The 17,507-nt window shown below is 38.7% G+C and overlaps 1 protein-coding gene across 1 annotated transcript in view; it reads left to right on the forward strand.

The window, feature by feature from the left end:
* Nucleotides 1-17,507, forward strand: part of LOC126416759 (protein sly1 homolog) — a 187,107-nt gene that overhangs the window by 81,327 nt on the left and 88,273 nt on the right. The window contains exon 8 of the mRNA XM_050084599.1: nucleotides 6,561-6,651. Coding sequence (XP_049940556.1) covers nucleotides 6,561-6,651 — 91 coding nt within the window. The remainder of the gene's footprint in view (nucleotides 1-6,560; nucleotides 6,652-17,507) is intronic.

The following is a 17,507-nucleotide window of genomic DNA, read 5'->3' on the forward strand; positions in this document are numbered from 1 at the left end:
GTTTTGTTGAATTGTGTGCTAAAAACTGTAAAAACTGAGCCTTACTGTGATTCATAATTAGTTTATTTTTTGCAAGCCATGAACTTATGGCATGAACTGCACTATTTGAAACTAAGTTGGTGTCGCACACAACATCCTTTATAAATAAGGAACAGGTGTGGCCTCAACACTAATCCTTGGGACACCACCCATTTGACCGTACCTACTCAAACCCCACATCACAGCCATTCTCAACACTGTGAACAATGACCTTTTGCTGTCTGCTGTTAAAGTAAGAGGTGAACCAATTGTGAGCTACTCCCCATATTTTGTAATGGTCCAACTTCTGGAGCAATATTTTGCGATCAACATAATCAAATGCCTTAGTTAAATCAAAAAATATGCCTAGCATTTGAAACCTTTTGTTTGACCCATCCAGTACCTCACAGAGAAAAGAAAGTATAGTATTTTCAGTTGTTAAACGACTTCTAAAGCTGAACTGTACATTTGATAGCAAATCGTGTGATATAAAATGATAATTATCCTTAAATACACAGCCTTTTCAATAACATTAGCAAACACTGATGGCATAGAAATAGGTCTAAAATTGTCTAAATTATCCCTTTCTCCCTTTTTATAAAGCGGATTTACTACAGAGTACTTTAATCGTTCAGGAACCTGGCCATTCCTAAAGGAAAAATTACAGGGCTAACATGTGTGTAGTGCAGTACTTTAATATTCTGCTAGCAGTCCATCATATCCATGAGAGTCCTTATCTTCAGTGATTTAATTATTGACTCGATCTCCCCCTTGTCTCTATCACAGAGGAGTATTTCAGACATCAATCTGGGAAAGAGAGAGCGTTATATGATTCCCTGTAGAAACTAAGTTTTTATGTTTTTATTTAATTCATCACCAGTGCTAAGAAAATTATTGTTAAATACTGTATATATATCTGATTTATCAGTAACAGAAATATTTTTTCTACAAACTGACTTTATATCGTCGACCTTGTGCTGCTGACCACACACTTCCTTCCCAACTGACCATATGGTTTTAATTTTATCCTGTGAATTAGCTATTCCATTTGCGTACCACATACTATTTGCCTTCCTAACAACTTTTTAAAGCATTTTACAGTACTGTTTGTAATAGCTTGATTGTGTCTACTTCTAACATTTTGATATAATTCCCGCTTTGTTCCACAAGGTATCCTTATCCCACTAGTCAGCCACTCAGGCTGCCTTTTACTGCTAGTACTCCATTTAGAACATTCTAATGGAAAGCAACCCAAAGAGCATGAGAAATGTGTTAGGGAAAGCATTATATTTGTTATCTATGTTACCGGCACCATAAACATCCTGCCACTCTTCTTCCTTGACAAGGTTTAAAAAACACTCTATTCCTGTTGGATTAACTTTCCTACATAGTTTGTAATTATATGTGACATTTGCTCACCTGCATCTTAGTTGGAAAAAAACACAGTCTGCATCAGATCATATGAATTTAGGAGATTTACCAACATCCTTTTTCCTGCACAATTGTATACAAAATTAATATTGAAGTCACCACATATAACTAATTTTTGGTACTTCCTATAAAGTGACTGAAGAACCCTCTCTAGCTTGAGCGAAATGCTCTGAAGTCAGAGCTACGGGACCTATAAACAACAAAAAGTAGAAGTTTAGTTTCACTAAATTCAACTGCCCCTGCACAACATTCAAACATCTGTACAGTGCAGTGCTGTGATACGTCTATGGAATCAAATGGAATACTGCTTTTTACGTACATAGCTACTCCCCCACTCTATGAGGAACTCCTTTAAAAACAGCCAGCTAATCTGTATCCTGGCAAAGGAAGCCTCTGAATTGTCAAATTATTTAAGTGGTGCTCCTATATACCAATAATTTCAGAGTCAACATCTATAAGCAGTTCACTAACTTTATCTTTAACACCACTTATATTTTGATGAAGTATGCTAATGCCTGCTCTACTTGGAAACATGACGTCCTCTTAAGGTGATTCCTTAGTTAGAGGGACTTCCTTTAAACAGGTATACCTATCAGCTGACTTCATTCTAACATAAGATGCAGCTCTAATGCCAACTACTGCCAGATTTTTTTCCGTAAGAGATCCCACCACCACCACCACCACCACCACCAACAACAACAACAACAACAACAACAACACCCACTACACTGTCACCTATAAGCTTTGCCAGCCTCCCCTACCCATACCTACTGAGGTGCAAGGCCATGCCTAGTTAAACCCAATCTACTGATAGACTCAGCTGGCACCACTGCAATGTGACCCATGCCTTCTGCCATCAGTGCCTTCTCTAGCCCCATGTTAACGTGCCTAACAGCTGCATTAAGATGAGGACGATCATGACGATGCCACAGTTGCACGAGATACACATTAGTGCCACCAGTTTGAGTAGCGATTGTTACCAGGTCGCCACCTACATCATATTCCCCGTCCCTGTGAAGACTATTCCTTCTCTGCCCACTATCACTACCTGAACCTCCTTCGTAAAATTCCTACTTAACTCCCCTATGCTGTCAGTCACCTGAGCCAACCCTGCACTAGGTTTCACGATGCTGGTGACCTGGTACTCACTCCCCAACACTTCCTGCAACTGCTGGCCTACATTTCTAGCATGTGAACTACCTAGCAGCAGAACCTTCTTCTTTCTGTTAGACTTTGCAACTGACTTAGGCCTCCTAACTGCTGAGGACACCTACACCTACAGCTACAAGAGTGACAGTTGGTCAAATCTATTGCATATATGCAAAGTACAACTGCCTGAATACCTCCTCCTTCTAGCTGCCTTCTTGCCAACTGTCAGTTCCCATTCCCCAGTACCCTTCACACTCCTCAATCTATCTAGTTCCTCCTGTATTTCTTGTAACTGCACCTGAAGGCCACAGATCTTATGTTCCTGCCCCTCTATCAACTTATTTCTACTACAGAGTCTGCATTCTCAGGAGAGGATCTCGTTAGAATGCCCACTGGCTTCCCCACAGCATCCCCCCCCCCCCCTCCAGTGAAAATACTTTGAACAAATCCCACACTGTAACCCACTATTCACAAACCTACAACAGAGCCCACACTTCTCACCCATGGTAAAATTTTACAGTTACTGAAAAAAACTAAATGTCTATGTTACCTAAGTTCAGTTAAGATAATTCAGTTTAAAACTAAGCAAATAGTACCTTACTCACCACTAGTAACAGAAATGTGAAATTGCATAATTACCTGAAAATATTGTGTTGTTCCTATGTCTTGAATGGAGAAGTGCATGCAAGAGAATCACTAATCATCCTGTAATTAAGAACCAAGGATAAAGGTTGCAGTCATAAATAATCATAATATATAAATAAATGAAGCAATTATAACACCCTACAGCTATTATTTACAAACAAAACAAGGATTCAAAATGAGGTGACAACCAAATAAAGATGGCAAGGCAAGGAGAAAATTTCTTACCTAGGTGGTGATAGGTTGCTTTTTAAGTGAAAAGTCCATTTCTTAACATTTCAAATTCCAGCCCCTTACAGAATTTTAAGTCCAGCTATGTCGTTACTTAAAATGTTACTGGAATAACTTCATTTGAAATATCTTAAAGGGAAATAAACACCAGAAAGACCAAGTGTCAAGACTTATTTTTCATCTTTATTTTAGTTCAGTGATAGGTTATAAATTTTTAATTTATTTCTGTGATAGATTATAAATTTTACAGTAACGGTGATATAATATAAATATCCTTTAAAAATATCTTTGAAGTGAGTTATGAGCAATTTCACACATAATTTCTTTTTTTCTGTGAAAGGTCTAAAACAATCTGGCATATGGAGAGAGGTTGGGTGCAATGGGATCAGTACCAGCATATTTCTTACCTGCTTACTGTGCCAGTAGATTGTTTTGTCTTCCCTGAGAAAAAATCCCAAACTTGTATTTGATGCTGCTTCATGTCAGTGGTAGGAATAGTGTTTCCAAAATTCGTTACTCACTCAACAAACATGACATATTTGTAGCAGAATTACAGAAAACATCAAATCCTAATAATTATGTGAACAAACCTCACGCAAGTGCAAATGCACAAGGGTGGTTTAGTTGCGACAGCATCTGTTACATTCATTACTCCTGTTATTGAAGTAATTCTGTAAACTAACTACAGTGGGCAGCACCTGTCAAGGAACAGGTAACAAACCTACTCCACTTTTCAAGTGATAGGTGGTGTGTGCGTCATTGTGATCTGAGACATACTTGGACATGGGCCTTTTACACAGTGTTGTGGCCCGAGTTGCACTATGCTTGGTCTCCAAACCATTAAAGAGAATTCTGTATCAGAGCACTGTACTTACCGAGCGAGGTGGCGCAGTGGTTAGACACTGGACTCGCATTCGGGAGGACGATGGTTCAATCCCGCGTCTGGCCATCCTGATTTAGGTTTTCCATGATTTCCCTAAATCGCTCCAGGCAAATGCCAGGATGGTTCCATTCAAAGGGCACGGCCGACTTCCTTCCCCGTCCTTCCCTAATCCGATGAGACCGATGACCTCGCTGTCTGGTGTCCTTCCCCAAACCAACCAACCAACCTCCTCTCTGTGGTGTCCTCCTCCTCCACAGTCACTGAGTCACAAACAGGACATGCCTTTACAACCAGCACTGTACTTAACCCAATATTTGTCCAATGAATAGATTTAATTTCTGAAGTGTGATTCTACAGGGACTGCAAACTGCTAATCTTCTGGCTGGCATATCTCTTCATTTGAGTTAAAAAAATTTCCAACCTTAAATTTCTGTAGATTTAGAAATAGGTGGTAAATCTGAGGGTGTTAAAAATAGTGAATTTGGAGGATGTTTCAACAATTCACACTTAAGTTACATCCCTTTTCCTATTTTGAAGGTCCATTCTTGTGATGAAAACATTTTTTTTGCTATATTTTTCCCTTTTGTTCTGTTTTGAGATCCCATCTCATTGGAGAAACACCGTGTGACGAAGGTTTTTTTTTCCTTTGTTTCTTTCGCAATCTAGTACTGTTCTCTTGTTATTTTTCCATGCAGTCACCAAAAAACTGGCATATTTTTATCACCAGTTATAGATTCACCAGTAACCAGGCAATCAGTGAGAACAACCCCTCTTTTTAATCCCAGAAAGTATTACGTATGTAGTCAATTCACTGAATGTAATCAAAAACAGTTTTTTGTTGTTGTAGGGCCCACTGATTTGACTGTTATTTTATTTCTCTCATAAAGTGGTGAACCCCTGCCTTCATCTATATTAACAAATCTGGGCACAAATCAGTTTGATTTTTTTAAAAGTGGCCTTGAACAATGAAGGAGAAATTTATTTTCAAATTGGTCTGTAGTGGACATTCATCAGATATGGTGCCCATCTTGCATAAAGCTTTCAGGCAGTTAATTCTACATGTACAATATATTTAATCATTCGTGTGCTTTTGGTGTCAGCTATTTAATACACCTTAATAACTGCTTGTCCAGTACAATATTAAGTTAATGTGAGGGTTGGGATTTTAATAGTGGCAACTATTTATTTACAGCTCGTGCAAAATGGATACATGTTTCAAAGTTTTACTGACCTTCAAAGTAGTCACCAGCATTGTGTATATCACAATGCTGTTCATTTTTGGAACACAACCTATGACCAGCTTAAAGACAGACGTGATGACACTTTCTGCAGGACCTGACCATCATTTTGCAGGACAATGCTCAAGCACGTACAGCGCAAGCTGTTACTCATTTGTTTGACTGATGGGCTGGGCTTTACCACCTACTGCAGTCCCCTGACTTAAGTGAGTTCAACTCAGTTTCTTAACTGAAGGAAACACTTCACGGCATTTGCTTCTGAACTGCTACAAATTCGTCAGGCAATAGACCATGCCACTCAAACTGTCAACACAAGTGGCACTGCTACGACTTCCACATGGCTGGCAATGGGTTATACACAATGATGGTGCCTACTTTGAAGGTCAGTAAAACTTTGAAACACATATCTATTTTGTACGAGCTGTAAATAAATAGTTGCCACTGTTATTGTTCCAACCCTCATATCAGTACCTTATCTGTAGCAGGCTGAGCACTTTTCACTTTGTGCTTGTGCATGAATCAAACTGTAAGTGTAGGTTATATTACTAAAACTCTTTGTCAGATTATTTATGATGTTAATAAATTATGAGACAGAATTGATGCCCAGTACATAGCTTCAGGAGGCAAAATGCATAATACTGCCAGTAAGATACACACAAAAATAAAAGTGATACTCTATCCTAGCTTTTGGAACAAATAGTTTCTTCCTCAAAGAGGTGAGAGGGATAGATTGGGGGAGGTTAAAAGAAAGAACAGGTCACTCACATCCCAGAATGGGAGGGATCTGTCTTTTTTTTTTTGTTTGATTAATTTGATTTTGATAGTGAAGTACAGATTTTAGGTGTTTGTATAAATAAACTGTAAATTTTGATATCACGTAGACATAAAAATGAATAGTTATGAGGGAGCTACCACAGTTTCTACTGAATTTGGATGCAAATTGCAATGTGCTCTATTAATTGTTGCAGCCCATTTCCAATTGTGGCTGAGGCAATTCAGGAAGAACTGGAACAATATAGATCATCAGAGGATGAAGTTAAGAAATTAAAGGAATCAATGGTAAGTTTATCTTCCTCAATTTTCAGTATTTGTGGTAGTATTCCTTTGCCTTAATGGTTGGCTGTTGTAAAGGTGGCAGGGGTGTCAACAAACTGCCATGGAAGCAAAGCTGTTTAGCTGATCTCATTTGAAGGGGTCATATTTCATATGATGCTATTAATAAATGCTTTGATATTATGATGTGAGGGGGGGGGGGGGGGCAGAAAGCTGATACTGTCTTCAATGACTCGGTCATGTACTGTGTGCAGAAGTCAGTATGATGATATTCGTAAACTACACACTGGAGAGAAAGAGAGATGAAAGTCAGTCAAGGCAACAACATTGTACATGCATATGACAAGTAACATATTTTAGTAATCAGGGTTTTCACTGGTTTGTTGTTGTTCTCCATTTTTTCTTTTCTTCTGCTAATATCTTCATCCCTCAATAAAAAATACACCCAACACCCTCTATAACAGTGGTTGCCAATAGGACGGTAATTATCCTGTGAGGGGTAAAAACTAAAAGATTTGATTTTGTTTCTGTGGAACATATCTATTTAGTGCCTTGAACATGTTGAGTTTTTTACCTACAGAACATCATTTGCAGAAAGTGCCACTCTTCTGCTTTCATCTCAGTAAATTTGCTGTGGAAAATCATTGTTGGCTAGTATTACCATATGCAGAACAAGCTGTGTCAGAAACAACATGCAGAGACTGTTTTTGATGATTCAAAGGCAACAATTTGAAGTTTGTGGCAAAATGCATCCTGATCAGTGTGGTGTACCATGAGCTACTGCAACTGGGTCAAACAGTGAATGCTGAATGTTATGGAACACACTCACACAATATGAATCATACATTTAATGACAAAAGATCCTCTGTATGCTTGAGACATGACGAAGTGAGTGCTTCATTATCAGTGCCAAACCGTGTTGCAAATCGAGTGAAGGAAACCTTGGAGGGCCTTCAATGGGACATCTTACCCCACTGTGTTCACCAGACATCACCCTTTCTGATTACCATTTGTTTCAGACATCACCCTTTCTGATTACCATTTGTTTCTGTCCATGCAGTGTAAATTTTCTGAACAACTCTTCACATCTTTTAATGAGCTCAAAAATTGTTTCCACAAGTGGACCATCTCAAAAGAAACTGATTTTTTTTTTTTATCGCAGAAACCATTTATTGCCCAAAAAGTGGGAAAAGGTTGTAACTGCTAAAGGATACAGCCTCCCTAAATTACCTTATATGAGCTCCTTGTCCGGGCTGTGAAACCCCAAGGGATGCCTATTGGCTGCTGTGTCATCCTCTGCCTTGTGGCATCATGCAGATGCTGTATGGGGGAAGTGTGTGGTTAGCACACTGTTCTTCCAGACATTTTTCAGACTTGCCAGGCTTTTAGGGCCACTACTACTGGTCAAATAGCTCCACAGTTGGTATCATGAGGCTGAGTGCATTCTGTACCAGTCCTCCCTCCAAGCAAAAATCCTTGGTAGTACCAAGAATCTAATGCAGGTCCCCAGAAGGCACAATAGTAGTGGAGGAGCATGTGGTCAGTACTCTGCTCTCCTGGCCATTGTCAGTTTTCATGACCGGAGCCACTACTGCTCAGTCAAGCAGCTCCTCAGTTGGCCTCAGAAGGGCAGAGTGCACCCCACTTGCCAACAGCTCTTGGCAGACCTGGGAAAAGTCACTCATTGAAGTGCTAGCCAAGACCGACAGCGCTAAATTTTGTTGATCTGACAGGAACCAGTATGACTGCTGTGGTAAGGCTGTGTCCAGCAAACAGAAGAATTAATTCAAGTACCCTATAATAAGTTGCCTGAATCTTGTTGTGATGTACGCTTTTGGAATTTCTACATTAAACCTCTTCATAATGCACAATTCCTCTCTTATAGCATCTGCCACTACTGTTTGTAGTTCATTTCCATTATACTCTTGTGCTTATTTAATAATCCAGTGATGAAACATACCATTGCTTGCTGGATCTTCTCTTACTTCCCTACTTTTTTTGGGAGAAAAAATCCCTGTTCAACCACTCTGTGACTTCCCTATGTTGGTAAAGCAAATGGCAGCAAAGTTTCTTTGAAAGGCTATGGCTGATGTCCTTCCCAAATCCAAGCTTGTGCTCCATCTCTAATGACCTTACTATCTTTCCTTTTTAGATGATGTCACAGATAGCTCAGACATATTTTAATGTTTTAATGTGCACTTGAGGGTAGATTTTAGCTTTATTTAAGTCACAGATTTTTAAGATGATGACAGATAAGTTAACAAAATTACCTTTCCTGACAGTGCTGTTGGATGTTTTTAGATGCTCAAAACATTTTTGTTAATTAATTTAGGTGAACAATTCTGCATATCAAGTCTTAAGGATGCATCATATTATCATATGTGCCAAACCAGAACTATATCAGAGATCTCTAAGATGAGATATTTGAGTTAAATGTAATGAATGATGCTGTTCTTTTGCGCAAAAGCCTCAGCAATCGCTCATTTGTTTTCATTGTGAGAATTAGAGATCTAGGATTATGATCAACCTACTATTGAGTTTTTCTTGATCAAGCTTCTACGTAGTTGAACATAGCAAAAAAAAAAATAATACTAATAATAATAATATGCCTGTTTATCAAGGTAAGGAAACTTGTCTTATTGATTTGGATATAAAATGCATCAGTACTGCAACAATTCTAATACAAACAGTGAAAGGTACTTTTGTGCAATTGAGATTGGGTTTTTGAGATGAAATTCATTTGGACTCAGTTACTGATAAAAGCCTTCTTACTAATGGTAAAAACTAATGGAAATATGACTTTTCTCAAATAGTTAAACTCTGACATGCTTTTTCCATGATATAACAATGAAAACAATCAGTTTTTGATAAAATTATTTAAATTGACAGATAAAAAATCTACTCGCCAAGTGGCAGCAGAACACACACATAAAAGATTGTCGTGATTGGCAAGCTTTCGGAGCCAGTGGCTCCTTCTTCAGGCAGAAGGGTTGAAGGAGAAGGAAGAAGGGTGAAGGAAAAGGACTGGAGAAGTCTAGGAAAAGGGGTAGATTTTCCTTTTCCTCATTATTTAAAAACACATATATAACAATATGGGAGGTACTGATGCTGTGTTCATTTGCTGTGTGAATGTGATGATGATGATCTGACAATCATTTGTGTAATAATTACAAATAAGCTTCACATACGACATGAGAAACCCATCCAAAATACTGCAGTGAACATATTTAAATAACCCTTCAAATTTTCCCCGTAATCTTACATGCAATGTGATTTAAATTTCACTCTTTTGTAAGTAACAAAATTAATTATATTCTGCTGACCTCTTTGCACCAAGAATTGTGCAACCAATATTAGCTCACTCCTTGCACTAAGTTGTGCCTCCACACATTTCACATACATGTTAAATTCATCATGTTTACCCTTTACAAAAGCAATATAATCATAATATATTCTCACATACTACCATGAAATTACACTTATAAACACACTTATATCCACACTTATATCAATACAGCCCATGTTTTTCATTCGCAAGGTCAACTCTGCAAGTGTTGCATTTTTCTCGCCAGTTGGAGTATGTTCTGAATCTCACTCTTTTAAGTTTTTGAATTGCTCAAATTTGAAGCCTCTTTCCTCATTCACTAACAAACTTTTACTTTTACCAACCAAACTTGTGATTACCACTGCAAAGCCATTTTTAGTTTCGAGAGGTGCCCACTTTATTTTTTCTTCAAAATCAGTCACCTCACTTACAGGCTGCACATTTTAAATTTCACTCCTCTCTAAGCACTGCTCCCTCAAAAGATCGTTTTCAATGACCCTTGCTTTCTCTTCCGTATTTTTGGTGCATATTATAATTTCGCAATAACTGTCGTTTTCATTATCCATTCTTAGACTCTCCTGATTTACCTCCAACTCATCCGTGGGAATTAAATTGCCCTCAAAAACTATCATTTCATCATCCTCGTAAGCATCAAATTTACTGCTCCCGTCCTCTGAATTAATGATATCAGTAGCTGCTACATTCTCACAACAAGCACACAACTTAAAACTTCACCCCTCTTAAACAAGTCCTTACCTATATTCACCAAATCACTGCTAACTTTATCGCAAATAATTTCATAACATCTATCAAATACTCATAAGATTCATTACTTAAAACATCTATTACACCTGTCGATACATTGTAGAGATCATCACATATTACTTTGTCAGCCTCCTCCGATACAACACACAAATTGCCACTACTGCATTGCACCACATCAGAATTCACAATACATTCAATTTTCACCAAATTCAGAACTGTCTCTGTCTCTGTAACATTTTCTCTACTCTCAGATGACTCCAACACACTGCATTCTGATCTAGTATCTATCACATTACTTTCACATTCGTCCTCCCACATCCACTCATAATTCATGCTTTTATCAAAAGTCATCAGTTCACTTCCATCAATAGAAATAAATGCACCAATACTTTCCTGCAAGATATCTAGGTCAGTAGCTTCAACCTTCACAGCTCCAGCACATAAAACATCACCTTTACATCCCTTTAACAATAAATCACCCAGTCCCACTGATAAATAATAAAATTTGTCACAATCTGACAAGACTATTGCTACACCACCTACAAATACCTTCACATACTTCTGTTGATGTACCACAAAATTCATCTCCACTTGACGAGACTACTGCTTTGCCACGTTCACAGATAGCTTCATTTAATTTCTATGATACAAAATTATCTTGCTACTGATCAGTGCCTCATTTACAATTTATCATACATTCCACCACTGCCAAATTCAGATTCACCTCTGCCTCTGTTTTGATCACAGAATCTCTCAGCAAATGTAAATTCATTCCATCAGTCACTTCCCAAATAAATTCTCCTGGCCCTTATCATCTTTATCGAATCTCTCAGCACATTTTACCAACTTTATTTTGCCCTCCTTATGGTTGTACTGTTTAAAATTATTCCGTATTTTATTTTGATTTCTTATATCTTCCATCTCCAGTATTATGGCTTATTTTCCACATTGTTGACACCCATAGAATTTTTAAAATAACTTGTCCTTTTCAACATCAGTTTATTTCACCACCTACAGACCTGAGATGCAGTCATCTCAAGTTTCTTGACCTCTTATTCTGGTATTGCATTTCATGAGGTTTCCGCTCCTCATATCTTAGTTCCTGGTTTTGATTTCCATTATGAAAGTTTCTGTTTCCATTTTCTCTTTGATAATAATTATTATGGTGATAATTATTTCTGTTATGATCACTATCATTATTGTGGATATTAATATTGTGGATATTCCCATTCTGTTACCCATTTTCCTGTGTGCTGTTCCCACTATAAGGCTTGAATTTCAATGCCTGTTCAAGCTTCTCAGCAAAATCTAAAAATTCATCGATGGAATTTGTCGGGTTGTAAGATTTCATTGTAAATATTCTGGTAAGTGCCTCTTCAGCACTGTCATTTCAATCAGCATTCCCAATGGGCGATTTATTTGCATCAAATTAGCTGGTTAACACACACAAAAATCCTGCATTGGCCCACTTCTGTGTTTGAAATCTGGTTTATTTAGAAACTCATTCTGACGTCGCATTTTTTTACCTTCACTCCAGAGTTTGTTCAGGAAACAACTCTGAACACATCATAGGTGGTAAATGAAGCATTCATTAAATTTACCTGATTATACATTGTCCGTGAGATGTCTTTTAGTGAAGTTAATCATTGCCTCTCCTGACATTCATCTCAAAAAGCCATCTTTATACACAGCAAGAAAATCAGCTGGATGCTAATTTTCATCATTTGCATAACACTTTGTCATTCCTGATTAAACCATGGAACAGCTATCACAGAACTAAGCTGATTCACTGCTAAGGAATTTAGTTCTGTCATCCTGTCTTTAAACTGCTGTTCATGCTAACAGCTTCTTTATTTAATATTGATTCAAAATGTTCTATATTTTTAAGCACTTCCTTTTCACAATCTGCTACTCAACCCAACAAATTGTTAACAGAGTTACTGGTCATATCCTCAAGGGCATTTTTGCCTCTACACACAAATTTTTGCTTCACTGCCCAGTTCATTGTGTATCTTTTCCATCTTGACCCCAAATTTTTTTTCCACTGTGTTGACTCCTTAGATGTTTTGTCTGCTTCTGCCCTTATAGCTTCTAATTTTGAATGAATTATGCCTTCTGAATCAGATTTAATTTTCTTCATCTCAGCTTTTATACTTTCTGCTACACTTGTCTCTACTGAAGCTATCTCTGTTTTTATTGAACCTATTTCTTACCTAAGACCCCGATTTCAGAGCTCAGATTTCTCTGAATTTCCCTTAACAATGCCATTGAATCATCTGAAATTGCATCTCCCTTTGCTGATCTTGGATTATCTGCCTCACTAATATCGTCTCTCTTAACACTGTCACGTTCTCACGTTCAGATCTTGGACTAACTGGTCCCACAGGCCGGGTGATGGCTTAATCGGTGAAAGCTCCATTACTGATGATGACCTTGTGGTTTCACACATGTTAATGCTACTGATGCAAGTACTTAACTTGTGGGTCATTTTGGCTGCATCTGCTGTACTGCTGCTACCAAAAGTGTAGATACTGCCATTGCCTCGGAGTTCTACATCTACATCTACATCTACATTGATACTCCGCAAGCCACCCAACGGTGTGTGGCGGAGGGCACTTTACGTGCCACTGTCATTACCTCCCTTTCCTGTTCCAGTCGCGTATGGTTCGCGGGAAGAACGACTGTCTGAAAGCCTCCGTGCGCGCTCTAATCTCTCTAATTTTACATTCGTGATCTCCTCGGGAGGTATAAGTAGGGGGAAGCAATATATTCGATACCTCATCCAGAAACGCACCCTCTCGAAACCTGGCGAGCAAGCTACACCGCGATGCAGAGCGCCTCTCTTGCAGAGTCTGCCACTTGAGTTTATTAAACATCTCCGTAACGCTATCACGGTTACCAAATAACCCGGTGACGAAACGCGCCGCTCTTCTTTGGATCTTCTCTATCTCCTCCGTCAACCCGACCTGGTACGGGTCCCACACTGATGAGCAATACTCAAGTATTGCTGCTGGTAGGCCATGTTGCCGTGGCAACCGCAGCAACTGCGCTGCCACAAGGTCTCGGCTGCTGCTGGCCGCTGCAGACTTGGACTTAGCACGCCTCTACGTAGCCTTCTTCTTCTCTCTTGAAGGTCTGTGCCTAACTTCTCCACACGTGATGTTTGTTAGTCATTCTCATGCAAGCAACTGCTGCAAAATCTCATGTTCACAGCCGCCCCCCCCCCCCCTCCCACACACACACACACACACACACACACACACACACACACACACACACAAACACAAACACACAAACTTCCTATCATGCAATAGCTTTGTGGCCTTGATCGCAGAATAAAGTATTAGAATTACAATTGTAATGCTAAAGGGATTAAATTCATATTCCATATGTGAAAACACCAATTGTGACAGTAGCTAATGGTTACTGCAGAATAGTTGCTCTCACAAACAGCAGCCCATACGAGCAAACCCGTTGTGTTTTACTTGTGGTTACCCATACTTTAGATACTTGGGCTTAAAAAAATGGGATGTAGTCACAGGGCCAAATCGTTGATGTTTGCTTTCCTGCCTTGCTGCTAATTCACTGCAAATAATAACTTGTAGCTGTGATTCTGCAGTCAAATGGCTGTGCATTGACTGCAATTGTTAATTTAAAAAATACACAGGGGTACAAAACAAAGGTTAACTTAATAACAAGGATTCTGTTATAGTGCCTGTAATTGATGTAGATGACAGAATTGTGTTGAATATTGTTTGTTCAAGAAATGATTTATCAAATAAATGAGAAGTGGTCCAATGAAATTCAGTTAAAATACAGACAGCATATACCTTTATCAAATGCAGTAAAGTTATATTGACAGTGTTATACCGGAGCCAAGGTAGCCCCTGAGGGCCGGCAACCCATATAACACCACAGAGGATGAGTGAGGTTGTCTATGCCCAAGGTGTACCCAAAATCATCATGTTAAACACCGGCTATTTACATACAAAGTAATGGAAACAGACATTCTTAGCACTACTTCCTGCAGGGGGAGCTCGAGCCACAGCTTGCAGGAAGTATCACTACGCCAAAACCTGATTGGCTGGAGACAGCTGTATAGGGGCCAGAACCAGGTCCGAAATTCAGTTCACACCGGATGCCGACCTCGTATACTGTGACTGTTGAAGATAACATCTTCGTCTTGGAATTGGACTGTTACCAGTGTGTGTGTGTGTGTGTGTGTGTGTGTGTGTGTGTGTGTGTGTGTGTGTTACCACGAACCTTTGTGGAAAATTAGAAGTGAACTTTTGTTTGTCTCAGTTAGGAGACTTTTTTTTGTTATTGTTACCTTTCATTCGTATGTTCATTCATCAACCTTGTGAACTTACATCAATAAAAGTTGTTTTTGTGAAAAATTGCGAATTGTCAGTCACAACAGACAGCATTATGAGAATGGCAACAAAATCCCCGAACTAAATAGTCATCAAAGATAAACAAAAACTAAGTTCATTTTGTAATCACCATACACCAGCTCAAAACACGTCAGAGTTCAACATGATGATTCACAAATTAAACTCGAGATGCAAAGAATAGTAGCTCATAGTGTTTCTGTTCTCAGTCCTCTAAATCAAGTGACAAAAGTTAGTCATACTCAGGAACACATTCAAATCTTTTAAAGTAAAAGAACCTTCAGAAGTTAAAGCATGTTAACAGCTGTTCACCACCCACAATTGATTACCTAGATGCCCAAATCATGTACATTACTACAAACAAGTCTGCTTTCTTCCAGAACTAGCAAAAGTTAAAATCCTCACCCAAAATCTTATCAGTTATACATCCAAGTTGTACGCATTACCACAGGCAGGTGTGTCTTCTTCCAGCACAAACATAAAAGTGTCCTGATTTGCTCCCTTGAGCTCTTTACTCGAAAAGTCCATCTGCAGTTTGACTCCTGTAGTGTTTCGTTACTGTCTACTTCCCCATTGGATGAAGGCTGTCCCCACCAAAAATACATCATCCTTAAGCTTTACAGACATGATTACTTCCCGCCCTAAACTGATATATTATAAAAATATTGTAACAATATTTAAATAAAATAAATGTCATAAACTTCCAGTTACACACACATCATTTACAATAAGTAATAGTTGGTACATAAATAAATAAGCCAGTATTCTTGCACAAGTGCACTCATGTTAAATGACTACTGACTATTGCTAAATACTATTTAAACAATTATTTCCACCTTCTTAACAGAAGCATCTTCTGGCACACTCTTAAATTGTGGTGTCTGCTAACACATATGATTGACCACTTTTAAATTAGCACAATTTTTTGTCATAAACTGTTCATTAAATAAAACACAAATATAACAGTATGGGAGATACTGATGTGTGTTCATTTGCTGTCTGAATGTGGAGAAGATTTGTGTAACGAAACAGAGATAAAAGATGTCAATGTCAATAAATAAAAAAGATAGAGATGCTTAGCTTTCAGGGATAATAGATACAATTTGTCACTATCGTGTGAGATATTGTTTGTTGAAATCTCATTAAGCATTAAAAGTTGATAATTCAGAGGTTCAGTGTGAAAATATTTAGTCACCATAAACTGTTAACTTTTGTTATTCACTTTTGTTGTTTGAAATATATTGAAATAACCCTGACAGAGAATGTGTTTCTTGCACCAGTCCTAGGTGGCCTATACTGGACGCCATTATGATTCCTCAGACTGTTCGACTTTTGTAGGGGTGTTTCCGACCTTTCGCCTCACCCTATCTATCAGATTAGTTATCAAAGACTAAACTTTGCATGGTTTTTATTTGTTCTAACAGATCCGAAGATATTTTAAATTTGAACAAAACCAGCATTCATTATGAAGACAAATGCAACAATCGATTGCAATAAAAAGATATTAGAATAAAAACTAAGGTGACAGGCTTCCAGGGGAATCGATATTTAAGGACCAAAATAGTTGTAAGTGATTAAATTACAGAACAAATATCCCATTTCATTTACTTAGGCCCTAAGTATTAATATTTATTTTAGTGACAATATTATAAAAGGAAGGATTGCTACTCACTATATAGCATATATGCTGAGTCACAGATATTGTCAAACAAGTAAGTCTTCGGCCAGAACGGCCTTCATCAGAATTAGACAGAAAACACTCACACAACCACAAACACAATCTCTGGCTCCTAAGGCCAGACTGCGAGCAGCATCGCATGATAGGAGAAGCAATCTGGGCGGTGGGGTTAAGAGGGAGATGGGGGAGGGATAACAGGGTAGGGTGGGAGACAATGAAGTGCTGCTTGTATGAGCATAGAGGGATGAGGTGAAGATAGGGTAGAGCAGCTAGGTGCATTTGGGAGGTTAGATGGAGGATGAGGGGGGGGGGGCAGTAGAAAAGGAGAGAAGTAAAAAAGAGTGAGGGTGCATTGTTGGTGGAATGGAGGGCTATGTAGTGCTGGAATTGAAACAAGGAAGGGGATATATGGATAAACGACAATGACTAATGAAGGTGGAGCCCAGGAGGGTTACAGAATAGTTGGGGTTGAAACGAAAGCTCCAGATGGCACAGGCTGTGAAGTTATAATAGAAATGAAGAATGTCCTGTTGGGAGGCTCGGTCAGCAACTGGTTGTTCCAGTTATTTCTTGGCCACAGTTCGCCGGTGGCATTCATGTGGACAGATTGTGGTTGTCAGACCCATGTAGCATATAGCACAGTGGTTGCAGCTTAGCTTGTAGATCACATGACTGGTTTCATAGTTATCCCTCCTTTTCATTG

This window comes from Schistocerca serialis, chromosome 8, assembly GCF_023864345.2.
Source record: "Schistocerca serialis cubense isolate TAMUIC-IGC-003099 chromosome 8, iqSchSeri2.2, whole genome shotgun sequence".
In the NCBI taxonomy this organism is placed as follows: domain Eukaryota; kingdom Metazoa; phylum Arthropoda; class Insecta; order Orthoptera; family Acrididae; genus Schistocerca; species Schistocerca serialis.